At 37.5% G+C, this 25,534-nt stretch overlaps 2 protein-coding genes across 9 annotated transcripts in view; both read left to right on the top strand.

Annotated features, from left to right (window-relative positions):
* LOC121961838 (uncharacterized) overlaps positions 1-16,712 on the top strand; it is a 29,451-nt gene extending 12,739 nt beyond the window's left edge. For 5 of the 8 annotated variants that reach the window (XM_088073277.1, XM_088073274.1, XM_088073276.1 and 2 more), the window contains 32 exons: positions 207-269; positions 1,485-1,520; positions 1,626-1,679; positions 1,777-2,892; positions 3,012-3,131; positions 3,220-3,312; positions 3,490-3,552; positions 4,436-4,495; positions 4,644-4,679; positions 4,763-4,825; positions 4,986-5,036; positions 5,128-5,196; positions 5,445-5,516; positions 5,599-5,706; positions 5,890-5,952; positions 6,842-6,913; positions 7,080-7,145; positions 7,238-7,273; positions 7,418-7,477; positions 8,120-8,170; positions 8,992-9,090; positions 9,171-9,221; positions 9,305-9,388; positions 10,265-10,369; positions 10,455-10,556; positions 10,636-10,680; positions 10,777-10,851; positions 11,871-11,939; positions 12,061-12,100; positions 12,876-12,933; positions 13,374-13,719; positions 14,100-16,712. In XM_088073277.1, coding sequence (XP_087929403.1) covers positions 207-269; positions 1,485-1,520; positions 1,626-1,679; positions 1,777-2,892; positions 3,012-3,131; positions 3,220-3,312; positions 3,490-3,552; positions 4,436-4,495; positions 4,644-4,679; positions 4,763-4,825; positions 4,986-5,036; positions 5,128-5,196; positions 5,445-5,516; positions 5,599-5,706; positions 5,890-5,952; positions 6,842-6,913; positions 7,080-7,145; positions 7,238-7,273; positions 7,418-7,477; positions 8,120-8,170; positions 8,992-9,090; positions 9,171-9,221; positions 9,305-9,388; positions 10,265-10,369; positions 10,455-10,556; positions 10,636-10,680; positions 10,777-10,851; positions 11,871-11,939; positions 12,061-12,100; positions 12,876-12,933; positions 13,374-13,719; positions 14,100-14,504 — 3,831 coding nt within the window. In that variant the 3' untranslated portion in view covers positions 14,505-16,712. The remainder of the gene's footprint in view (positions 1-206; positions 270-1,484; positions 1,521-1,625; positions 1,680-1,776; positions 2,893-3,011; positions 3,132-3,219; positions 3,313-3,489; positions 3,553-4,435; positions 4,496-4,643; positions 4,680-4,762; positions 4,826-4,985; positions 5,037-5,127; positions 5,197-5,444; positions 5,517-5,598; positions 5,707-5,889; positions 5,953-6,841; positions 6,914-7,079; positions 7,146-7,237; positions 7,274-7,417; positions 7,478-8,119; positions 8,171-8,991; positions 9,091-9,170; positions 9,222-9,304; positions 9,389-10,264; positions 10,370-10,454; positions 10,557-10,635; positions 10,681-10,776; positions 10,852-11,870; positions 11,940-12,060; positions 12,101-12,875; positions 12,934-13,373; positions 13,720-14,099) is intronic. The other 3 variants (XM_088073273.1, XM_042511881.2, XM_042511884.2) reach the window with 3 other exon arrangements.
* Positions 16,713-17,429: 717 nt separating this feature from the next.
* LOC121961845 (uncharacterized) overlaps positions 17,430-25,534 on the top strand; it is a 38,606-nt gene continuing 30,501 nt past the window's right edge. The window contains exons 1-16 of the mRNA XM_042511890.2: positions 17,430-17,731; positions 18,428-18,508; positions 18,598-18,693; positions 18,797-18,853; positions 18,932-18,997; positions 19,100-19,159; positions 19,240-19,305; positions 19,780-19,839; positions 19,924-19,983; positions 21,297-21,356; positions 21,458-21,517; positions 22,461-22,523; positions 22,665-22,742; positions 23,381-23,440; positions 23,980-24,045; positions 24,272-24,343. Coding sequence (XP_042367824.2) covers positions 18,437-18,508; positions 18,598-18,693; positions 18,797-18,853; positions 18,932-18,997; positions 19,100-19,159; positions 19,240-19,305; positions 19,780-19,839; positions 19,924-19,983; positions 21,297-21,356; positions 21,458-21,517; positions 22,461-22,523; positions 22,665-22,742; positions 23,381-23,440; positions 23,980-24,045; positions 24,272-24,343 — 996 coding nt within the window. The 5' untranslated portion in view covers positions 17,430-17,731; positions 18,428-18,436. The remainder of the gene's footprint in view (positions 17,732-18,427; positions 18,509-18,597; positions 18,694-18,796; positions 18,854-18,931; positions 18,998-19,099; positions 19,160-19,239; positions 19,306-19,779; positions 19,840-19,923; positions 19,984-21,296; positions 21,357-21,457; positions 21,518-22,460; positions 22,524-22,664; positions 22,743-23,380; positions 23,441-23,979; positions 24,046-24,271; positions 24,344-25,534) is intronic.

The following is a 25,534-nucleotide window of genomic DNA, read 5'->3' as shown; positions in this document are numbered from 1 at the left end:
CTCCTCCACCCCTTACAGCAAGTGTAGAAATCCCCACAGTATCGTGTTACTGAGGAGTGCTGTTGTTTACATTTCTCACAGGTGACACATGACTTTCTTATCACAACAAATCAGAATTCATGAAAAGCATGATGTGTGACTTCCCACGCTTCCATTTCTAAATATATTTTGTTGTTCATCTTGAGTTACATTTGTGTGGTCGTCAGGATGGTGAGTTCCTCGTTGGTCTCTCAGCTGCTGCAGACGACCACCAGCTACACCAAGAACGGGTAAGGTTCAACAGCGTACCCCATGACTTTACGGTAAACCTGAGAGAAATCACACCCAAGGTTTAAGAGATTTGCTGCATTAAATTGATCATTTTTGAACGTGAGAATTCATGACGCCATGGCTGAAACTGGCAGTCTCGTTTTCAGAACACACCCTTTTTCTGGTTTTGTCCCTTTGAAATGCAATCTGACAAACTGTTGTTGTGATTTGTAGGTAGGCGTGTTTGTGTTTAAGCAGATTGTCTGACTTTCTATTAATAAGTCTGTCAATATGCCAGTGAGCAGGTGAACGAGTGGAGTGACTTCATTTGAGTGTTCTCGTGCTGAAATTAACAAACGAGGCACCAAAAGCAGAATTATCTGCCTCATCAGCTTTTAACTTTTTAGAAGATACTATCTGAGAGTCTTTGTTATCTATGCTTTGGTTTGTACCTGCCCTTATTTTCAAAGAAATACCAAGTGAATACTCGAGTCACAAGACTCAGACTCAAGTCTGAGTGAAGTCACAAATTTGATGACTTTAGACTCAACAAGAACAAAAATGACTCTAAACTCAACATGGACTTAACACCAATGACTCGTAACTTTACGTAGAATTTAGCCTTTTTACTTATTTGGTAACTCAATTCAACAAACTAAAAATAAACAAATTTAAAAAAGCATTCATGATTTTTTAAAGATTAAATATGTTATTACTATCTTATTAAAATTACATTACATTTGGTGAAGAGCCCTTTATTACTTGTTTAGGGCTTGAAACTGAAATTTCAGGATTTGGGACTTGACTCGGGACTTTCCTGCCTTGACTTGACTTGATTTATAGATTTTAGACTTAGTTATGACTTGGGACTTGACTCAGGACTTATCTGCCTTAACTTAGGACTTGATTTGGGACTTCAGTGCAAAGACTTGGCACTTAGAAGTAACTTTCAATGACATGGTAATTTGGACCCAACAAAGCACTTGTTTTAACAAACTTAAAAAAAAAAAAATACAAATGTAAAAAAAAAGCATTAATGATTTTTGTAAATAAAACATTATTGCCGTGTTATTAAAAATTGCATAACATTTACTTGACTCATAATTTGCGTGCCTTGCCTCGGGACTTTACCTTGAGACTAAGTTGTGACTGAAAAAGTTAATTCAGTATTTTGCTCATGGCTCCACCCTGCAGTCATTCAACATTTCTGTTGTGTCACTGTCTAATTATTTCAGAATGGAGGGCAGGAACTGCTCCATTTAAATCCCCAGGTATGTTTTTAGAAGCTCGCTTAACCTGCATTTTGAGCTCTTTGTCTCAAGTCCAAGTGAAATCTAACACCTCTTGTGTCTCGTTTCCTTTTCTTTGTTTATCAGAATGGAGTCAATGGGGGTTTGGCCAGAATTAACCCCTTTTATTCATGTTATTTGGTACAAGGATTTCTTTAGGACTTCTTTAATACCAGATCACAACATTACTTTGTGCACTACTTAGCATGCCCCAAATGACCTTGTATTCTGTTATCAGGAGTCTGGCAGCAAGGATCATATAATGGAGGACGTAGAGAGGAAAACTTCAAGAGAAATAAACCTTGATACCATCTTTGCCCCTCCACCTGAATTTCAGAATTCACCTCTGGATCTTGAGCCTGAATTGAGGGAGAATGGAGCAGAACTTTCTGAACCTCCAAAGGACCTATTCCAGACCCTTACCCCCAACCCAATGCAAGGCGGCCTCCAGACACCGTCATTGGCCCAGGATGCTTCTGCCAGTGGCCACTTTGTGGACATCACCCTGAACTCACCAGACTTATTTAAGCCAAACCCGGCTCAAACACAGAACCTCTCCAAAACCCCTGACCTGTTTAAAGATGAAGGGGTAAATCCTTTCCGGGCTGCTAAAGGAGAGGATTTATTCCGTGCTGCTAGGCAGGCGAACCAACTCGATGAATCTCCAAGTGGTTTTGTAGACCCATTTGTATCTCCTCTAAGTAAGGACGATCCGTTCAAGTCTCCAAAGCCAATGATGGCGAACTCAGTGGACAATGCCACGACCAAGGATTTGTTTCAAGCTCTTCCGACAAAAAATGAGGAACTCCTCCACAAGGAAAACAAAAATGATCCCTTTAAAGAGGACCCTTTTGGTACATCTTTTTCAAAGCAAAATCTGGATGAATTTTCTTCCTCATCCACCTTTGACCCATTCCCAAGCCCACTTGCAAGAAATTTATTCCAAGATGTTTCCAGTTTGGATGACCCATTTGGCAATACGCCCTCAAGACAATACAACCCCTTCCATGACGTTTCACCAGAGACTCCTGACATCTTCCAACCACTTCCCTCAAAGTCTAACGGCATGGATATATTTGGGATAACCCCTAACAATACTGCATCTAAGGCCACATACTCTACACCTTTACTCAACAGCCCACCAGAAGTGAAGGTGGACACGCTATCGTCGCCAGATCTCTTCAAGGCAACGCCATCAGAATCTCATCCAGCCATCCCACCCAAGTTGCCCGACAAGCCCAGTGATATTTTCTTGACGACTCCTCAGGAAACCAAACATATTCTTGAGCCAACTCCTTTTACTCGAGCCAGGAATCTGTCCATGTTACCCAGCCATTCAGCTAAGATGACACATGTAAGTGCCGTTTGACATTTGTGTGTTGTTGGTGGTCCTGTGCTTGAGGATGCATCTAGCTGATGAATCTGATTTATATAGCATATACTTTATGCCTTGTTTTATAATCAAACTTGTAGGTGCAGACCTTCAAACGTCCGCCAAAGCCACTTCCTCGAACTAGACCACCAAGGCCAGACAAGCCGCTCAGGCCGGAAAAGCCACCAAAACCAGAGAGACCACCCCCACCAGCAAACCCTGTATGCAATGAACACTTGTTAACTTTTTCTGATATTGTAACTGCTGTGCTGATAATGACCTTCTTTCCCTCTTTTGGACTTTGTTTAGATTGACCCTGAACCACCTGTACCAAAAATCTCTCCTAAACCAGCCCCCAGACCACTCCCAAAACCAGTCATTCCCACCAAACCCAAAACTCCGGTATGCCTGCCATTTAAACTGGCCCCAATTAGCTTGGGCAACAAGGTGTCATAGTTTATTGGTCCAAATATCCAATGAGGAACATGTAAAAGGTTGTGTGATGGCAGTTTCATAATGAAACATTATCTGTCTTTGGGCATGTTTCAAACATTTCTTTGTTTGTTTTTTTTTTTACAGGAAAGTAAACCAGTGGAGCCTGAGAACTATACTGTCTTTGAGGACATCCTGCTTATTGGACAGGTGAGTTTTAAGTCAGAATCAGAAAAGGATTGTCGGTGGGTGGGTTTTTACTCACAAGAAATGAGCTTTAGGTTTGGTGCAAATATTAAACATAAATAAACAAAAATTACAATAAAAATACTGTAGAGGTGAAAGTGATTTTCAGTATTCATTACTTAATGTATAAATTAAAAGTATTACAAATGTTAAGTTTATCAGGAGAAAAGTCACATCAGTAAAAAGACATTTTAAGTGTAAAGTTCTGATAGTGTTAATTACACCCAAAAATATGAACATGTTGGATGGTAAATATTTTAGTATCACAATGGCTACAGATGTGAAGTCTAGCTTGAGGATAGTGGTGCAAGAAAGGCAGTGTTGGTCATTGAAATCCAAAATGCTTTATCTCATCGGGTGTTTGAATGTGATGGCAGTGTGCCTGTTAGATAATAAGAGGTTGTGTATGCCTCACTGGCCTGACGTTGCCTCAAGTCAAAGAGTTTCAAAAATGGAAATGAGTCATCCTAAAGGAAGCATCAGTGTAATTATTTAATTCAATGGCAGTTTGATTTTGACGTATGGGTTATGCAACAGGAAAGTTTGGCATGATCGTAGCATTGGAGGAAAATCTTGACTGAATATTACAAACAGGAGTCAATATATATTTCCACTGGAAAAAAGAAGAAAAAAAGATCACTTTCAAACTTTCTGATCACTTTGAAATAACAGTGTTGACAGCCTGTCTTAAAGATCTCATTTGAGAGACAAATGTGATTTATCTGCAGTCTGAACGTTGCCTTACACCCTGCTGCTATTAGGGCATGATGTTATTTTATTTTATCCTAAAGTCTTTACAGGAAAATTTTCTGATATGAATGTTTTCTTTGTGAATTTCTCGAAACAGGAAAAGTGTGTTGAGGACTGGCCTGACGACAGCCCTGAGCTTAGCCCCAACTTCAAACCCGTAAGAAAACATATTCAAAAATTCAACAATTCTTTCATCACATTATCTCTTAACATGTTTGCACACAACCTCAAACTCTCAGCCTCCTGCTCAATGCAAATGTTCTGTCAAAGACATTTCAGCCTCTAATCCTGTTTTTCTCTACAAGTCTGGAACGTTAAGACTACGCCGAGAATCACTGAAAGTAAGAGATGAGCTGTTTTTCGAGTCATCGTTATTTGTTCGTAATCAAAGAGAAGAAACTAAAAAAGCAAATCTGTTTCTTAGAAAAAGTCGGACTCTGATGGAGGAAGTGGCGAGGATCAGGATGGCTCTGGGGGTCACGGCAAGGTACGGTCTTATTCATAAGTCACTGCAAAAAATATTTTCCTCTTACCTGTATGGATATTTATCATTGTCAGTTTGGATTGTTTTGGTGTGAGTTGCCGGGTGTTTTTTGATTTGGTGGTGTTTGGTGGCCTTTTTTTTTTCTTTTTCTTTTTTTTTACAGAGAAAGGACAGAAAGTTCAGATTGTCCATGGTCTCTAGAAGAGGGTCGAAGGTAAATGAAGCAATGCAAACTAACAATTTTGTTGCTCTAGTTGTGTTTTCATATTTGTCTTTTTGATGGTAAAACTTTTTTTTATTTGTAGGAGAAGTTTCCTGATGATACAAAAGAGGGGAAGAACAGGACACTACCTACACCTCGCAAAACATCAAAGGTAACAATCAGGGTGTCTGGATTCAAATGTAAAGTATATAGGCATGGTATGCTTAATTTATACATTATTTTGCATCTGTTTTTGGATCTATGATTAGAAAAGTATTTAAACTGTAGTGTGTCAGAGTACTGATAAGATAACTTCACTGTAAAGACAATTAAACAATTTATTCATATGTAAAATCTGCTTAAATAAATCGAGTCAAAAAACGTTGTTGTCGGTTTAAAAGTGAGCGCTTTTTTTTTCAGGAGTTTTCTTCAGACATGCACATGTCTGAAGAGGAGAATGAAGATGAAGAGCAGAATGGGCTGGACTACAAAGTATGTTATCTTGTTTCTGTATGTCTGGACAGTATTAATAAACCAGTGGTTGTTTAAAAATGTCTTCTTTTGGGGTTTTTAGAAGAAGCCTTTGAAGACTAAAGTCAATCAGCTGCTCAGAAGAGCATCCGCTTCCTCCTTTGTGCCAGAGAGAAAACACAGTAATGGACATTTACCTCAAGAATCAAAGGCGAGTTATCCAAAGTGCATGTATGGTTTTTTGCTGAAGTACAGTGATTTTAGTGCTGCTTAAAATCTTCTGAATCTGACAAAACACCAGCCATTCTGTCGCGTGTCTAAAAAGTTACATACATGTGACTTCTTACATCAATACTGCGGCTCTGATGACTTTTACTTTGTAATTCCACAACAGGACGATGGCATCAGTAAGAAAAGCATCAGCAAGAAAGACTCCATCGTACGCAGATGGTCAGAGGTAAAGCACCTGCAGTCTGTCAATCCTTGATCAGACTAGTTAGATCCTTTTAAAAATGTCACCCTTTATTTAAAGTTGCAAAGCTTATATTCAACATCAGCACCTCAAATTCTCCCTATAATGCAGAAAGCTCGCTGTGCATTAATTCATATCCTTAAAGTCAAAGTCAAACTTTGAAAATCATTTTAAAAATCTCTAACTGTTACAGTCTTGGAAAAAAATGTTTATATGCTTTAATTTCTCAAAGAGAGTTTGGAGGAGCAGACGTACATACTCTAACAGAGGCTAACTGATGTACTGCTGAGGAACGGGGGCAGCAAAATGTATTTTAGTCACATAAGAACAACCAATATCAGTTTTTAGAGTATTTTCACAGTTTTACCTTGATGTCAGACAGTGATTTCTGATGGTAAATCTGTCAAAATTCCTCATCTATGTTTACGTCAAAGCCACCAGACTCCATTTACTAAAACAGTAATTTTACGTAACTGAACACAGGAGCTGCTGGTCTACCTCTGCCTCATTCAATAAGTTTTTTTGTTTTTTATACACCAAACTCCCACAATATCGCAAACAAACTAACTGAATGAGCCAGCGGCTCCTGTTTTCAGCTATGTTAAATTATTGTGAGGAGAGGGATATAATCTTCATTTCCTGTCGCAAATCAGTCAAATATGGATGAATATATTACTTAGCTTCAGTGTCAGTACTCCTGTCTGCTTCTCCAAACTGCGGGTGTGCCAACTGACAAGTACTGGAAGTAATACACAAGCTTTGGATAAGTACCTTATTAAACACCACTTTGAGGATCTGATGTATCCCTTTGAGGCCAAATGTTGTTAACAGGTAACATTTGGCAGCTTTTGATGCAGCGTTTTGTTGTCTACAGGGGACAGTTTTGGATGGCAGCACCGGTGAGGAGGAGGAGGATGGAGAAGCCCAGTATGACGGCCATGGACTTGTATGTTTTGTTATTCCTGATATAATAATACACAACAATTTGCATATTGATGTCTGGATGTTATATTGGTTGAAATCAACAACAGAATTACTAAAATGAGCATTTAAAGGGAGAACTTTGGATATTCTGGCTTTAATTTGGGAAATCGCATCTTTTCTCTCTCCAGAAGAAAAAAAAGAAGGTAAAAATCAGGTTTGTGCCTCAAAGAGGATTTGCCATCACTGTAGAAAAGGTATCGCACGTCTTCTCTGCTTATTTACAGCCTGTTTGTTTTTACCTTTTGATGATTGTGTGTAACATCAAAACTTTTTCTCTGAACCGAAGGGAGCCCACGGATATACACCTCGCAAAAACTCAAAGGTAGTGTCCATGTACAGTGTGTGTGTGTGTGTGCGTGTGTGTGTGTGTGTGTGTATGTGTGTGTGTGCTGTGCTTGAGCAATTGCATTCGTGGTATGAAGAACTCTAAGCAGCGTGACATGTTTGGAATTTTTTTCCCCCTCAGGAGAAATCACAAGATGAATTTTTGGGTGCACATGGCTACACACCTCGTAAGAAGTCCCAGGTAACAGCCAGTTTATCAGTTAGCGATACAGTATTAGAATAACTGTTAATTTCAATGATGTTTTTTTTCCACTTTTGAAGCTTCTATTGAGATTTTTAAATGAAGCTTTGAATGTTTATTGTCTATTTTCAGATGTAATTACCCTGTAAGTTCTCAGTTTGAATAAAGTGATTTATTAGATTTAATATGTTGGGTTTTTAAAAAATACATATGTAAAATCAACTTTCCTTAATGAATAATGTAATTTATGGTGCTTCTATTTGTGTGCAGCAAGCAGGAAAAAAACCTTTTTTTTAATGAACTGAAAATGTTTTTGGGAGGCTAAAAACCAACAAATGTGAATTGAACCACAGTATTTCATCAGATAAAAACATGAAGTTAATTTAGGAAATGATAACATCAATATATTTTTTCCAGTAAATTTTGACTTTTGGATTTTTACGAGTCTGGAGTTATTGGAAATATTTGGTCCAGATGAGTTGGAGTCTTATTCTACAAATAATATAAAGCCAATAATGTTAGCGCAGCCTAATCTCTCTCTGCAAATCCTGTATTTAAATAGAGTCAATAGACATGCAGAGAAAAACATGTTTTATTCTGAAACAACTTTTATTCAAGTTACAAAAATTATTTCATTTTTAGGATGATGCTTTTGAGGACGTAGAGGAGATGAGTCTAAAGTCAACGAGCAAGGTACTACTTTTCTTGTTATTACCATTATATGATATCAGGGGCTTAACTTCAATTAACATGTTTAAAATTAAACCTTAAGACATTAAGTATCTCTTTAGGCTTTTCCTTAAGGTGCCTCAACATGTGTTGCCTTAGCTTTTAAATATTATCTTTGCTGCTTCTTTTTTTCCCGTGTGTTCATTAATTCTGTTGACTTTTATTTTATTTTAAACATTTTATTGTTTATTTCTGTAAGCTTTAGTCTGGCAAATTCTATTAATTGTTGTTATTTTTTCATTTGCCTTTTTGCTGTTTTACTATTGCTTGTTTGACATTGCAAAAATTTAAAAAATATGTTTTTTTATTGTAAATATATGGTAACTATTTGCTGACTTGATTTATGCTCAAAAATAATTATTTTTCCTTTAACCCCTTGAAGCCTGGATCAGAATTAGTTTCTTATGTTTCTTGTTAGAGAGAAAAATATTAGAAAATAATTCTAAGACAATAATTTACATTTATATTCGTGGCACTTTTTTTCCCCAAATCATTTTCTTGATTTTTGATTTTTCTTTTTTGTGTGCGCTAATTTTCAGGTTATTTTCTTGTAACTTTTTAGGAATTCCTGTCTAATTTTGGGTAAATTCTTGTGATGTTCATTGCTTTACGTGGTTTTCATTTATATATAACCAGTTTGCTCAGGTTTCAAGGGGTTCACATTGATTTGTTGCAAAAAATGTGGTTACTTGTTTGTAGTGTCTCCTTTATGCAGCATGTTTTTTCATTATTCCTCCTGAATTACTACCTAGAATACTAAATCTAGTTTTGAATCTGTTTCTCAGGCTGCTTTCATGGAGGACGAGCACTTCGAAAAAGCACGCCACGCGTCCGCTGGATTAAATGATGATGAAGATCCACGTGGAATGGAAGACTGCAAACCTGTAACTATATTTTTTCTTTTAATTTTTCATTAATATTGTGTTTCTTGCTCTCACTTAATGTTATTTTTCTCCATCAATAGAAAAAAACAATAAAGTCAAAACTGCTGCATATGGGGCGTCGCAGCTCGAAGGTAAACATGTTTGTGTGAAATGTTTATCTGCACGACAAACAGAGATGGAAGAAATTTTTATTTCTCATAAATGTTTTAATTAGGAGGACATACTGGATGATGGCAGTCATCAGAAAAAGAAGAGCAGCTTCTCGGCAGACGAGTTAGACGACGAAGACTGCAAAGCGGTATGTTTTACATCTGAAAAGTAATTTTGTAGGGTGACACCATTAATAAGTGAACGGCAGCAGTTGTTAAAGCTCAGTGTAACAGCTTTGTATAAACAACAGGAACAGAGCAATCAGGGCACCAATCATTTTGACAGACCAGATTAGCAACAATAGAAACAATGATCATAGGCGCCTACCGTCTAATGCGTCATTGTGCCACAGTAGGAGTATAATTTCACAGCAGGTGACTCAGATCTCTCTCTAAGTATAAGTGTAAACCTTTCACGAATGCTTGTGTTGCGTCAAATTGTTGTAAAGACGGCAAGGATGAAAGAAGTTAAACAGAGTGATTGTGTTACCTCAGACTTTATGCTGAAGAGAAGAAAATGTTTGTTTTTTTTCCTCCTCACAGCATGAGTCTAAGTAGTGTTGCAGGATTGGGCTGAAATTTTATCTGTTCTATTGACTTTTATTTATTTTTTAAACTTTTATTGCTTATTATTGTGATTTTTGGTCTTGCAATTTCTTTTTATTGTTGTCTATTTTTTCTTGTTTGCCTTTTTGCTGTTTTAATCTGGTGCTCTTTGACTAAAAGTTGAGATACGTCATTTGACATTGCAAAAATTTATATTTCTATATTTTTCTTGTAAATATATGGTAGTTATTTGCTGATTTATGAAAAATAAGAAATATTTCTTAATAATCATTTTTAGCTGCACACACGTCTAAATGGATATAACAGCCAATTGCTGATTGTCTATCAAATTTATATATATTTTTTTTGCTCAGCACTTTGTTTTGCATTTAAAGCGTGGATTTTGTCATGCAAATAAATTTGTTATTATTATTATTATTAAGTTTTACTTGACACATTTTTTTTGTTTCTTGTGACAGAAAACAAAAAAAGTCCCGATTCCCATCCCACGCAAATCTAAGATGGCCAACGGACCAAGTGAACCGATTGGATTCAGCCACCACACACCTCAGCAAGCATGCGATGTAAGTTCAGTGTTTATTTAATGCGTAACATAAGCTCAGGCAATTTTATTATGCAATACTTGAGTTGAATTGTTTCCTGTTGCAGGATCCCTTTGCCGAGGATGATTTCACCGAAACAGGAAAAGATTTCATGAAACCTGGAGAGATGTATGACAGCGAAGAAGATGAAGTGGATACCTGCAAACCGGTATTTTAGTCACTTTTATATTTGCTTTTACCACTTTATTAAATGTTTGATTCTCAAACATTTTTTTTCTGATCAACAGAAGAAGCAGTCTAAACTTAAAGGCCTCAAAAAACACAAAGCTAAGGTGAGCGTTATTTCTAATCACACGAGGGAAGAGGCATTCTGCGGTCAGATCTTAAAAACAAGACAGTGACACTTTTTATTATCTCTGTCACGCCAGAACAAAGCCACGCAGCAAGAGTTTGAGGATCCACCAGGAGCTGCGTCTAGTGACTTCCTGTCAGAGGCCGCCAAAGTACGTTTCACACGTCAAAGTGGAAAACTGAATGATATTAAAGGGACAGTCTGGATTTTTTGAGGTGGGGTTGTGTGAGGTATTAATCCTCTGTCAGAGTTTCACATACAGTAGATGGCTTCTCCAAAAGCTCCCAGTTTGGAGACGCAGATATTCTCGTGAATCATTTTTTCGAGAACAGCTCGAGGCCGTTATTTCAAATTTGGCACAAACGTTTCCATGGGCTCAGCGATAAGTTGATTCGATTTTGGTGGTAAAAGGTCGAGGTCTATGCAACCTTAGGTCGTTTTTTTTTCTCAAAAAAGCATTATCTCACAAAGGTCTTTAAGTTTCGTCAAATTTGACACAAACGTCCACTTTTACACAAGAATAAACTGGTTTGGTGGATTTTGATGGACCTCACAAAATATGCTTTTTGGCCATAACTCAAGAATTCATACCCTAATTATGACAAAATTTCACACAAATGATAAAATGAAGACATTTTGTATCCGAAAGGTCAGAGGTCAACATAAGTGTGAGAATCTTAATGTTACACAAAGCACGGCAGTTACGTCAGTCCGAAAACAGGTACGTGCTCCACAGAAAACCAAATTTTGTTGTTGTTTAAACACGATTAAATCACGATTGTTCGTATTTTGACAGAACCTTGCTGTTCGAGCAGGATTCAATAGAAAAACACACTTTCTTATACACATAAAACCGTCTGGCATTATTTATACAAGGTGCAGTTTGCTGATTTTCACATGGCGATTGAAAAAAACTGTTATGAAATGTTTTTGTTTTCCACCGTTGGCGTAGTTATCTCCACATCTCTGTTCCTGATGGGACGCATTCCTTTGACATGTGACCGGGCCGGTTCAGCAACATAATGTACACGCTAAGCGACACACCGACCAGAGTGTAGGAAAGTCTTGGTAGTTTTACATAACGCCAGGTAATGATGACTCATCTGTGTGAATATGTAGTTGACATTGACGTGTAAACTGGCTTGTTTTTGTCCCTCACTGTTGGTTCAGGCGGAGTGGCTGGCTGCTCAGAATGACGAGCACGCGATGGCAGGTCTGGAGTATGATAGCGGGGACGGGGTCAGTTTCTCTTTAAAGTGGCCAAACAGAAATATTTCACGCACTCATGTTTCTGTTTATGTACGTGCATAAACTTCTCTAGTAGCTCAGCTGTGAACTGTCGTGCCTTTTTTGGTCACAGGACACTGACAGTTTGATGGAGTGGTGGAACACTGTGGAGCGTGAGTCACAATCACATTTATTTTAAATTTTTTAAGTTCACTCCAAAATCGTAAATACATATTTTCCTCTCACTCGTAGTGTTATTTATCAGTCTAGATTGTTTTGCTGTGAGTGTTGGAGCTGAAGACATTACTGTCCACGAGCACAAACTAGTGCTGTTATAATACGCCAGTCTGGAGCTATATATATCAATTATAAATGATCAACAATACAGAATCATTAAGGCTAAGTAAAAACATAGATACATATCGTCATCCTTTAAGAAATGCCTTTATTGGGTCTATGTCACCATTTCTGTCCAAGCACACCTCCGTCCTCAACATTCAAACAGGCAGGCGATGCTAAGGCTATTTCCTCATAATGTCTCATATCCATCAGGTGTACTTGAATAAAATAAAATCTATATTGTTTCGTGGCAAACTTTGTGATTTTAGAAAATAACGACTCTTTGTTCTATGAACCATTATCAGGTTGACACCCCCGGTTTATGACACAGTCTGTAGATTATTTTGAGTTGGGTCATGTTTTCTGTAAAATGCCATTTCTGTTGAGTTTTTCAATATTTCGAATTTCGAAGTCGATCTAGTTCTACTATAGAGAGAAGACAGACATCTCCAACACTCTGCAACTCACACCAAAACAATCTAGACTGATAAATAACACTGCAGGTAAGAGGAAAAATTTATTTTTTTACCTTGTGGTGAACTGTCCCTTTAAGTTACAGATTGAATAAAACTGAGCAATAAAAATAAATTTGAATGTTGCTGATTTCAGAATGGGATGAGGTGCCGTCAGACGATGAGGAAAAAGTCCTGAAAGAGGACGAGTCTAAGTAAGTCTGTTTAATGTGACGTCTGTGATGCTTTCAAAGTGCGCTGCAGGGACTATTTTGCTGTCGTTGTTTCAACTCTCAGCACTAAAATTGGTTATTTGTGGATCATCAAAAACAAAATCTGTGAAAATTTAAAGATCAGTTCAACATTTCAGACTCCTCCTTTCATGCTATAGCTGTACTATCCTAATAAATGCAAAAAAGACCCCCCCTCCCAAAAAAAATCTTTAAAAGCTGCCATACAGAAGAGAACATCTTGTCCTGGATCTCCTTAACCGATTAATTGCTGGTTACACTGGAACACCGGGAATGTTTGCTGTTGCCACTTCACGTTAACTCGCTGTCAGACTGATAAGCGAGAAATACAAAATATTGAATTATTTCCTGTTAAAGTCCGTCTGCACTGAAGCTGTTGTTGTTCACTCCTGAATAAATCAAAGGTCATTCACCATCCTGGCGGATAAGGTCAATCGGGGCCTACGCGTCTTCAACAAAGTCTTCACAGAGCGAGCAGAGGTCCTCTGGCAGTCCGTCATCACGCTCCACGCCATCGCCGATGACATCAACAATTTCCACCACAAGGCCAAGATTGCCGGCATCACTGGCGGCACCACCACAGCCGTGGGTGGTGTGACGGCCATCGCCGGTTTGGCTCTGGCACCTTTCACCTTTGGTGCCTCTCTGGTGATTACAGCTGTTGGTGTGGGCGTGGCGACGGCCGGAGGAATCACTTCAGCCTCCGCGGCCATCTCGGACAACGTTAACAACATGCAGGACCGGAAGAAGGTAAGGGACACATGGAGGGATACCAGAAATTCAGTCGTCGATACCGACACCAGTGAAATTCCATCATCCTCGATGCCAACTTTGGTACCGCTGTAAAAAATGACTACAATTCCCCGTTAAACGTACACGCTTTTACTATAACGTTTTAAACGTTGGTATCACTATCAGAACCAAAAAATAATAAAATTGGTGCATCCCTAGTTCAATTAAAAAGTGAATTTGTGCATTTTATTAACTGTGAAGCATTTCTGCGTTCACTGGCAAAAGCATACAGATCAAGCACACCAATGATGACGCACTGTCCCGTCTCATGCTTGAACTTTCAATGGTTTTTTTAAATATTTAACATTAGACTGTGGACTGTCCGTCTTCCTCTCCAGGTGGAGTTGGTACTGGACGACTATGAGGCCGACCTGAGGGCCATCGGGAAGATCCTCCACTTTGTCAATCAGGGCTTGTACAAACTCCGCGGCCACCCTTTCCTCAGGTCCGGCACCCAGCACTACTCTGAGGACTGGGAGATCCGCAGGTCGGTGCAGATGATCAGCATGGTGGACTCGCCCGTGATGCGGGGGACGGAGATAACGGACGCGGCGATCGTCTCGGTCCAAGGACTCTTCAAAGGCATGGACAAGTACTTCATCAAGGAGTCCCGAGAGCTGAAGAAAGGCTGCAAGAAGGAGGTGGTGGCTCAAATAAAGGAGGTGGCAAATGTGCTGAATGATTTGGTCGTGGAGCTCAACGCCATCAGAGAGGAGCTGCAAGATGCGACTGGATTCGTGTGAGCAACAGCCTGCGTGATAAAGCAGCACCAGCCCCACCTCCTGGCCAAATGAGGGAACTGTTGGCTTAAAGGAAGTCGTCCACCCAGTTGGTCAGTACCTCTTTTTAAGTTAATAACACGACAATGACATTAATTTAAGGACCTTTTTAAGTAGTTTAAAAATGGCAGGAAATTATTTAAAGTTTATACAGTAAATAAAATATTCCAGTAAATCATTAGACTGCTGCAAAATATGCAACCACTGTGAAGCTAGAAAAAGGTCTTTCTTTATGTTGTGGTTTTGACAGAGAGATGTTATTTAATTTTGGTAACATCTGAGGCTTTATTTTTGTCTTGTTGTATTTGTATTACACAGTGTGATGTTTACTGTGCCCACAGGGGGAGCGTCAAAATAACAGGTACACACCACTCCGAGCACTGTTTGCACTGTTTGTTCTCGGGTTAAAAGCTTTAAATTTAATGGTGTTTCAAAATTTCACTTTGTGGACATATATGGTGTAAAGGCTCACTTATGTATTTTTAAATCTGGACCCCATTTTCTCTTTTTTTTTTTTTAATGTTTTGGTGGCTCGGTGGCACCTGGGGCAGTCGTGCACCATCAGTTTACATCCACTAAAAGTGCTTTTTTTTTTTTTTTGCGACTGACGGGCTCAGATTGTTATTAGAAGTCTCTTCAGACATTATGGAAATGATCCCAACAGAGAAAGACCTTGTTGTTAAACCGTAAGATCCTTTTTATTCAATCAGAAACGGCCCCAAAATCACCCTCGCCAAACCCACCAGACTCCATGTAAATAAACTGTGATTTTATCACTATTTTAACACATTTTTTCAGGTTCAACAGAAACAAAATAAAATTCACAAAAGCCATCTCGGTTCATCTTTCCATTGACTCAGCAATAAACAACTCTGGTTTGACTGAAACCAACCCGATTTTACCCAGTTAGATGTGAAAACACGCTGACGTGATACACTCTAAAATTACATTTTTATTTAAATGGAGTCTGGTTCTGGTTAAACAAAATGGATCTTACTCTTTATAAAAAGCTCTTATTTTTAGAGGGATAATTTCCATAATGATGTCAGAAACTTAAGATAATCTAAACGTGTCAGTGGCAAAAATAAGCACTTTCAGTGGATGTAAATTGATGGTGCGCGAATGCCCCAAGTGGTTACATTACAGCTTGTCGCTCAATACTGGACCAATTTCAAAAATAATTCTCATTGTTAGTAATTAGGATAAAAAAAAACAACTGAAAACCAGGCACTAGATTGAAAAAAATAAGTGCCCCATTAATTTGCACATTTAAACTGAGTTTAATAGTTTAATAACAACCCACAAAGTATGGATTTTTTGTATTTTTTAAATATCACCAGCAGCAGTTCCTATAATTCATTGCAGTCCCTGTTTCAGATAGTTTTGTCAAAAAGTTATTGATAGTTAAAAATCTACATTGAGACTCAAAAAGATAAAATTGTGCACACGAAAGGCGGCACGTGCATCGCCTCATGGAGTTCGTAAGATTTGAATGTATGTATGTTTTTATTTATCAGATTAAAGTTGCTTTATTTCGCTTAGAGACATCACCGTGTTTGTAAATATTAACTCTGACAAGGATATATTATTGTAATACTCACCATTAAATGCATGATGTATATAGGGTAATTTATTTTAATATCACTTTATGGCATCAAAAACACAGATTAACCACACACACGTACGTTCATCACCTTTTTTGTTGTTTAGTTTTCACATTGGTGTGCGACGGGTGGACGAAATAGAATTATATTTGGGCTCATGCATTTAGCTAAATGCAAAATCCATTTAATTGCTCTCCATATATTTTGACTGTTTTGTTCTGTAGTGTCCGTGTAAATGTGCACATATGTGTAGATACTGTTATTATATTCCTAACTGAATGATCTAAACCTAAATAATATTCTTTTTAACTGTCAAACTCAAAGAAAATTATTCATATGACGATTTTTTTATGACTACAGAAATATTTCTATCACTGTAAGGTTAAATGGTTTTTTAATGACCACTTTGGCTTTCGGTGAGCTAAATTTTGGCGGTGCATCACATTGTCATTGCATTATTTTAACCATAACCACCATAACCATATCTTTTTGTAAAATATTCTATTTTAATATATATTTAGACATTTAATGTAACATTGAGTTGTTGAATAAAGACTGTTTGCCTGTTCGTTGTGTTTGCTTATTTTGACCTCAGGTAATGCTCCCGGCACCCCCGTCTGTGTGTGTGTGTGTCTGCGTGTGTGTGTGAGAGAGAGAGAGAGAGAGAGAGCTGGAAAAAAAGAGAGACTGTTTACACTACATTAAACCGAGCAGATGTGCTGGTATTGTGTTGTATATGAGCTGTAATTAAATGTAATTACTAACCTATTGACAACATATTACATTTAAAATACAGCTGAATTTGATGTGCTTGTTTATTACACTTTTAAAACTTTAAAAAAAAATTGTGAAAATGTGATTTAACATCTTTTAATTACCCAAATTTTCTTAAGACTTCATTTTCAAAGGTTAGGGTATTTATTTATTTAAAGCATCTTACATTTAAAATACAGCTCAACATATAGCAATCTTATTTTTCTTTTAAAACTATGCATCTGTTTTTGTTTATGTGGTTTGAAATCCTATTTTGCTTTTCTAGTCTTCTTATGTCTTTACGTATTTTTTTGATTGTTTGTAGTTTTAAGCATGTCAGACTAAAAATTTAGCTAAATTTGTCGCATATTGCCATTTTACTTTAAAACTATAAAATCTTCTTGATTTTCAACTTTCGGGACAACTTGATTTTTGAATCCTTCAGTATTTATTTAATTTAAAAATGTTAAATGTAGGTGTTGTAGGAAATGGGCGGGGCCTCATACAGGTAACACAGGTAATCTAATGGGGACATTGACATGCGCACTTACCTCTAACTATTCAAAATTTGTGTTGGGGAGCGTCCATCCTTTTGTTCGCCTTTTAGGCTGAAACTTTACTCGAAATCAGAGCGTCATATTATCGTCAGTAATCTAACGCCCTTAGGATTTGACTCAGTTTTGGCCAAACCGGTTTGACGTCTCTGCGTTACAGAGGGGGAAGTGAAGGACTGTGTTGACTAACTCCAGCTTAACTTTCTGTTGTTGCTCTGCAACACAGCGTTTCTTTTTTTGTTAGTGCCACTTTGTTTTGTATTTTAAACGCAACATCGAGGTAGGCACCCTTGCATTGTCATTGTGTTGTTGCCGGCTTTGTTTTGTCAAACATTCCTCTGAACGCGTTCATTGTGGAGCTGCATGTGACGTTCTATTGTGGAAAAAACGCCTCATGCCAGACTCCGTTCAAAGTTTAAGCCAGTTTAAGGTTTGCTGCCTATTTAATAAGTTTGACAGCACAGAAAGCGATTTCGATTTGTATCACCATTCAGTTAGACATATTCTTAAATTCGGCAAAATTGTATTTAATAAAAGTACCACTTGTGCCAATACATCATAACTTTTCTGTTAAACTTGCTCAGCGGTCACACCGGCTTTTCCATCTTGTGGGCGGGCGGGCGATATGACCACAACAACGTGTAAATAGTAGTGAAACGTATACAGTATTTATCATCTGGTGTTGCCGATTTTGTCAGTAAACTCCAAGTTTTCTTATAAACAGTAAGCTCATACTTAACAAGTTTCCTAAGTTTACCGTTTATACACAGTAGCTTTAATTGTCAAATCTTTAAATGGAGTTTGGAGTGTGGGTCAATCTAGAAATCAGAGGGCAGCAACGACCTTGACAGCTGATGTATACAATAGTGCTATTGTACTAAAAAACAAAAAAACAGCATGGCCAGTGTGGCTTAAAGAATTTGTATTTATTCAAAACTATGATTTGATCTCACTTCCTAATATTTAAAACACCCAGTATTTCAGCATGCATTTGTTCAAAAGAGACAAAAGCTCAGCAGCTCCAACTCCAGAGGTCCCACCACGACCCAGCAAAGAGGTATGGAAACTGTGGGTGGGGGTTATTGTGATGTTTTGTTTGTTTACATGTGTTTGTTCCAGTTAATTAAAACCATCATTCATCACCAGGACCTTGACAACCCCATCAAGCACAGCCTGAGCAGACCGGATACAGAATTTACAGCCAGCACTGATGTCACAGAGGAGCTTCAACCAAAGACAAAGGTGCGAGGAGAAAGTCACTCTTGATCTGACCTATTTTTTTCTACTTTGCTGACTCATTGATGTTTATTTTGTCATAATTAATCTGTGCTTGTTTAAACATCAGAGGACAGGGGTGATGGGAGCTATGCAGAAGGTCAACCCATTCAAGTCTACCTCACAGGTAAATCATGTCAACATTAATTGTTTTGACTGCTTCATGTAAAATGTGATTAAAAGTTTACTTCTTTTTTTTTTTCAGGCTCCCTCTGAGCTCAGCAAAGCTGCATCCTCTGAGTCACTCGAAAAGGGAACAGACTCCACACAGGTGAGAAGAGCTTTAATTTAAAATATGAAATACAAAATTGAAATCAAAATTATGCTTCTGAAACTACAAGGTTGTATGAAATATTTGATGTGTGTTTTTCAGAACCCTGGTGTGTTCAAAGGGGTCATGCAGAAGGTCAACCCGTTCAAGTCCTCCTCCCAGGTAAAACATATCAACAGTCAGCTGTAGTTGTCATAATTCTTAGTATAAAATGTAGAATATAAGTTTTCTTCTTAATTTAGGCCCCCTCTGAGGTCAGCAAAGCTCCCTCCTCAGAGTCACTCGAACAGGGAACAAACTCCACACAGGTGAGAAGAATAAACATATCTTCCATTACTCTGCAGGACAGGTGAGCATGATCGTGGAAATTTCATTTCACAGATAAAGTGCTTTGCTTTTCTTATATCAAGAGGTCTAAACGGCTCTTTTTAATTTTTATTTTCATTAATTGTTGAAATCACCCCTGTAGATAACATTTTTCTGTATCCAACGCAACTTAAACTGGTTTTAAGGAGTTTATGTTTCGCATTAAATGTTGAGATTGTGTTATTTACACACTTACTGTCTAAGAATAACTAAGATTCATTTCATTTATTCTGTCAAAAGGGAGACCGCAGGAGATGTCTTAGCATTTAAATATGAAATGTTATTATTGCATAAAGTCAGTCACTCTAGAAAAGAAACCTGGATACTACGATGCATTATTTCAATGTTGCTTAAACTGCATTTTGTCATATGTTGAGTGCATAAGTGCATGAAATATTTTACACCTGTAATTTCAGAACGCTGGCGTGTTCAGAGGCGTCATGCAGAAGGTCAACCCGTTCAAGTCTTCCTCACAGGTAAAACATGGCAACAGTCAGTAGTTTTTGTCATAATTTTAGATGTAAAATGTAAAATATGATTAAAGTTTCCTTCTTATCTAGGCCCTGTCCAGCAAAGCATCTTCCTCAGAGTCACTAGATCAGGGAGCAGACTCCACACAGGTGAGAAAAAATATAAAATATAACTTCAATTACTGTGCAGGACGGGTGGGTGGAAGAAATATTTTGTTGAACTTATATTTGGTTTCCTTTTTTATTATTATTTTTTATTAAAAACACCTCACAGCTATTGCAGTACCCAACACGACTTTAACTTAAGGCCTTTGAAACCGAGGCAAATTGGCTTGATCTTTTTCTTTCAAAACCATGGAAAAAAGGGATGAGCTTAAGAAGAAAATACCCAAACAATTGTAATAAATAAATAAAAAGTCAAAGTAGATTACCTGAAAATTAGCAAAAAGTAAGCAGAAGCAAATAATCAAAACAAATACAAAATATTGCCTAAAAACTGCTTAAAATGATAATAATTTTGTATATTTTTAAAATTTTTTTACATATGATAATATATAAATATAGCTTTGTAGTGATTTTTTACTGGCTTTTTTATTTTTTAATTTTCCAAATCTACTCATTTCTTGCAATTTGTGGGACATTTCCCACAAAAAATAAATAAATAAAGCACACTACACACTGGACCTATTAGGACTCATGTGTAAAACAAGACGTTTCAAGATTGTGTATTTAATGATGTTTTAGTCATTTAGACACTTCAAAATGAATTTTTTTTTACTTTTCTTCTTTTACTCAGACAAACGTGCAACAAGAGGACACGTAGGATTTTAATTAAAATGGTTACATGTGTATTAAGTCATTAGTCACTGCATAAAACTCTGCATAACAACAGAACTTAAAAAAAGGTGTAAAAATATCGCAAGATAATGAAAATAAATCAAATTTGGCACAAATGTCCACTTTGAGTCAAAGATGAACTGATTAGAATTTGGTGATCAAAGGTCAAAGGTCCCTGTGACTTTGTGTCCCTCGTTTTGTGAACGCTTTATCTCAAGAAGATCTTGAGGCAAATTTCTCAAATTTGGCACAAACGTCCACCTGGACTCAAGAATGATCTGATTAAAATTTGGTGGCCAAAGGTCACTGTGACCACACGAAATGTGTTTTTGGCCATGATTAAAACAATTTTGTTTTGGGTGTGACAAATTTCACACAAACGTCTAATAGGAATAAAATGATGAATTTGTGACATTTCACATCCAAAAAAGCTCAAAGGTCAGCGTCACCGTGACGACATAATATTCTGCAAAAACACTACTCTGGCTGTTATTCAACGTCACAGCTCACAGAAGGGGAAACATTTGCTCTGATATTGAATTGGTGACACTAATCTTGGATGATCCGTTAGTTATTGTCCCAGCCGAAAATGATTTTAAAACAGAACCTGAACTTCTCTATTTCAGACCCCGGGTATGTTTCAAGGGGTCATGCAGAAGGTCAACCCATTCAAGTCTACCTCCCAGGTAACCACAGCACTGTGTGCATGTTAGAGTTGTAATGGTAACCATGGTGATGCATGATCATCAGACAACGAGACGTCCGCTCAGCTGGTTTTCTCCCGCAGGTCTCCAAAGCTGCATCTTCAGAGTCACTGGATCAGGGCAGAGTTTCAGACTCTAATCAGGTGGGCAGAATATGGTGAAATCCCTCATCCAGAGTCCCCTTCATACACTTAGACCCCTGTTTGCATGGCCAGTTAATCAGGTTTTTATTCTCTGAATTTAATTTCATTTATTTATTTCGAACATGTAAAAAAAAAATAGAGAAATGACTACACAAACAAGCAGACAGACAAAAAAAGTAATATTTATAGAACATAACAAAACATAGAAAATAAAAACATGAAGCCACAGAAATGGTCAAACACACAATGATTTTGTTTACATATTTGAAAGACGAGAGAAAATGTATTTAATCCCAGCCCTTCTCCATAAGTCAACGAATTTTAATTAACCCCTTCCTTATTAATTTATAGCTACACTCTAATTATCTAACCATCTATAGTTGCACCTACATACCCCAAAATCAAATATCAACAAATTTACATTATTATTTACAGAAAAAAGAAGATAAACTAGGAGAAAATAAATATGAAATAACTGAATAAATAAATGAATAAATAAACAGTAACCTCTATTAGCAGCTGGTGATTGTCAAACTCCCTCTTCATCCCTGTTCCTCGTGAAAATCATGTTTTTATACATCAGTTTAAACGGGTTTATGTTTGGACGTTGTTTTAGCTCCACATTAAAACTGTTGCTTAGTTTCTCTCCACAGACGGATAAACAAAAACGTTTTCTGGTGGTATGAACACTGAGTTTTGAAATTAAATTTCCCCTGAAATTGTCACCCCCCCTTCTCGATCACTGAACAATTTTTTTAATATTCCCAAATTTAGATTTTTAATTAAAAGTGAAATTTAACTCCTTAACATACTTTAAATGTCAGTTGGAGATTTAAAATCGTAAAATTGTCCCCAGTAATGGACGTTACCAGCTGTTACTCTGTATATTCCAGTATATTGTCATTAATTGTGCGTAAAATTGACCTTGCGTGTTGTGTTTCAGAATCCTGGTAAACTGAAAGGGGTGAAGCAGAAAATCAACCCGTTCAAATCCTCACAGATGAAGGTACCAGCTTTGTCACCGATGATGACACTAAACTGATGACTGGAAGAGAGAAAATTCTTATTGACCGTGCTCGCCGTACCGTTCGCCGACTTTATTACATCCTCTCTTTGTGTTTTGTTTGCTTGTATCTGGCCTTTCCAGGAAAACCAGCCTCTACACGGTGACCTGTCCTCCAGCAGCGGAAGCTTAACAGACAACAACAACGTGCCGGAGAAACAGGTGCATCTGTGTTATTAGAAATTAAACAGTCAAAAATGAGCTGTTTTTGCTGAGCATGAAACTGTATAGAAAGATAAAAGTAACATGTTAAGGTTGTATGCATGCTGACTTACCAATATGAGAAGAGGTTCTTAGTTACGTTCAAGCCAAAACTCCTGAGGAGATTAAAAATAAATGAGGGACCTTTAATGTATGTCCCCTGGAATAATTGGACGCTTACTTTCAGCACACATCAGGTGTCCGCAGGGGCGTTTTTAGGATTTGAGCACATTCTGGGTTTAGCCCTGAGGTCCAAGCTATTTTTGGTGATTATTTTTTCTTTTAAATAAACTTAATTTACATTAACAGTACAAAATAATTTTTTAATTTTTACTGTGCATTTGAAAATAGTCCACCCTGCCACCCTGTGCTGTATCGCTGCCTACATTTGGCCCATAAACCATACGTTCAGTACTACTGATGTGTACAGTAGCAGTGTTATTCTTGTTGCTACCACAAGGTGGCGCCAAAGACGAGAGTTTAAGTCATCGGAGTGATCAAACTTTGAGTCTTTTCATTTACTGTGTTTTTTCTCACCTCTTCAGTATCACCTCTGTTATATAATATATATAATCTGTGTTTGTATCATTTTATTTCAGAACTGCGGGAGATTTAAAGGGATGATGCAAAAAGTAAACCCATTCAAGTCTTACACACAGGTACTGTGCACAAGATCAGCTAAACTTAGACTTAGACTTAGACTTAGACACGTTTATTTATCCCACTTGTGGGAAATTAACTTGTCATGGCAGCCGTGTGTACAGAAAAAAAATATAAAATATCAATATATACAAAATATTAAATATACAAAAGTGCAAAAATAGGCATGTATCAAAGAAGAACAAAAAAATGTACAGGTTTTAAATACAAAAATCAAAATATACCAGAAAAAAATCAAAGATATACAGATTAAACAAGATGCAGGTAAGAATGTGGGAGAATGAGGGAGCACTGTTGTTGTATTGTAATAAAGGATAATTAGGCAGGGGCAATTTTTAAAATAATAAAAAAAAACAAAACTTTGTCAACTTCTGTAATTACATGTTTTGTTTAGAAACAAATGATGTAAGGGAGATTAGCAGCGTTGTCTCTGTGCAGTGCTCAGCTCTAGGAGCCAGTGTAGTCTATGTCGGACTTCTCTTTTATAGACAAACACCAGCTGGTTGGTAAAGTTTCAGTTTGCTGTTTTGTGATTCAGGTGCCAGACGAGGAATGTGAGACGGACTCTGCCGTTCCGAATACAGCTTCCTCACTCATGATGCAGGTACAGGTTACAGCGAAAGTCGAAATCATTTCATACATGACCCAGATGCAGACCGTGTTGATTCCTAAATTCATTTTTCACCTTTGACCCTCCACATCATAACACAAGCACCAAATTGATCATAGCTATGAGATGCCAGCAACAGTGCTTAGACCAGGAGACCTTTGCTCTTTGAGTATCTCCCGACTGCTCTTAACTTTTTGTTCTCTCACTCATTTCTTATCAGGAAAACCGAACTATTCACAGTGAGGACTCCTCCAGCTGTGACAGCGTGGACGAAAGCACCATAGAGAGACATGTAAGACATTAATTGCTTCTCATTGCCTTGAATTTATGTTTTAAATGCACTTTATTGATATTTCTCTAAATTTCTTAAATAAATATACACAGATTTTTTTTAAGAATGCAACACCTTTGTTTTTGCTCCTATTTTTCACAGATTTAAGATTCAGTAGATACATTTCTCTCAAATTTTGGTCACAAATTTGTTAAAATCTGTGTTATGATGCACTTCTTTTCAATGATAATCCAGGTGTGACATATCAAGATTAAACAGCGTCATTATTACTCAGGCACGGGCGGCGTCACACACTAGAAGTCACATTTTCATCACACCATAATGCCACAGATGTTGCACATTTTTCGGGAGTGTACCGTTGGCATACTCACTGCAGGAATGTCCACCAGAGCTGTTGTCCATGAACTGAAAGTTAATTTCACTTCCAGCCGTCTCTGATGTTGTTTCCGTGAATTTGACAGTGCACCCAACCGTTGTCATAACCAACTTTTGGCAGCAAACATATATTGTACTATCAAAAATTTCTTTTTTACTTATTCTTTGTTTTTAAGATCCGTTTTTGCTTATTGCATATGTTCTTGTTTTCATTCAACTTGTAAAGCACGTTGAACTGCATTCGATTTGTTTGAAAAGTGCATTTGTCAGTACATCCAACCGTCTCACAGCTGCACCGTTGGTTATGATTTGAACTGCTATCAGGTCAAAAATGTGGTGAGGACGATTTGCACGCAGATGAACTTTCCTCAGATGGTTTCTGATGGTTTGTGCAAACCAGGTGCTGCATCAGCTGTTTGGGTGGCTGCTTTCTGACGATCTTGCGGGTGAAGATTCTGGTCTGCAGTTGTGAGGGCGGTTGAATGTACTGCCAAAAAAAACCATTAGAGACAATTTCTGGTAATGAAATTAGCAACGTTCATCTTACGGGATACAGCTCAGGTGGACATTCCTGCTGATGGCATGCTGATGGCATGCCGACTTCATAACTTGCAACTTCTGTGGCTTTGTGCTATGTGCACATGTTAGAGTACCTTTAATGTGACCATCCCAAGGCACACCTGCGTAGTAATTTTACCAATGATGATGTTTATATGCTACACCTGTAAAGAGGATGGATTTTCTTGGGAAAAAAGTGCTCAATAACAAAGATTTTAATGAATTTGTAGTGCTGCTTTTGAATTTTTGTTCAGTGTG

Source organism: Plectropomus leopardus, chromosome 23 (genome assembly GCF_026936395.1).
Source record: "Plectropomus leopardus strain MGB_pleo_1.0 chromosome 23, ASM2693639v1, whole genome shotgun sequence".
NCBI classification, from domain to species: domain Eukaryota; kingdom Metazoa; phylum Chordata; class Actinopteri; order Perciformes; family Serranidae; genus Plectropomus; species Plectropomus leopardus.
The sequence above is the reverse complement of the archived record's forward strand: the minus strand, read 5'-3'. Positions and strand labels throughout refer to the sequence as shown.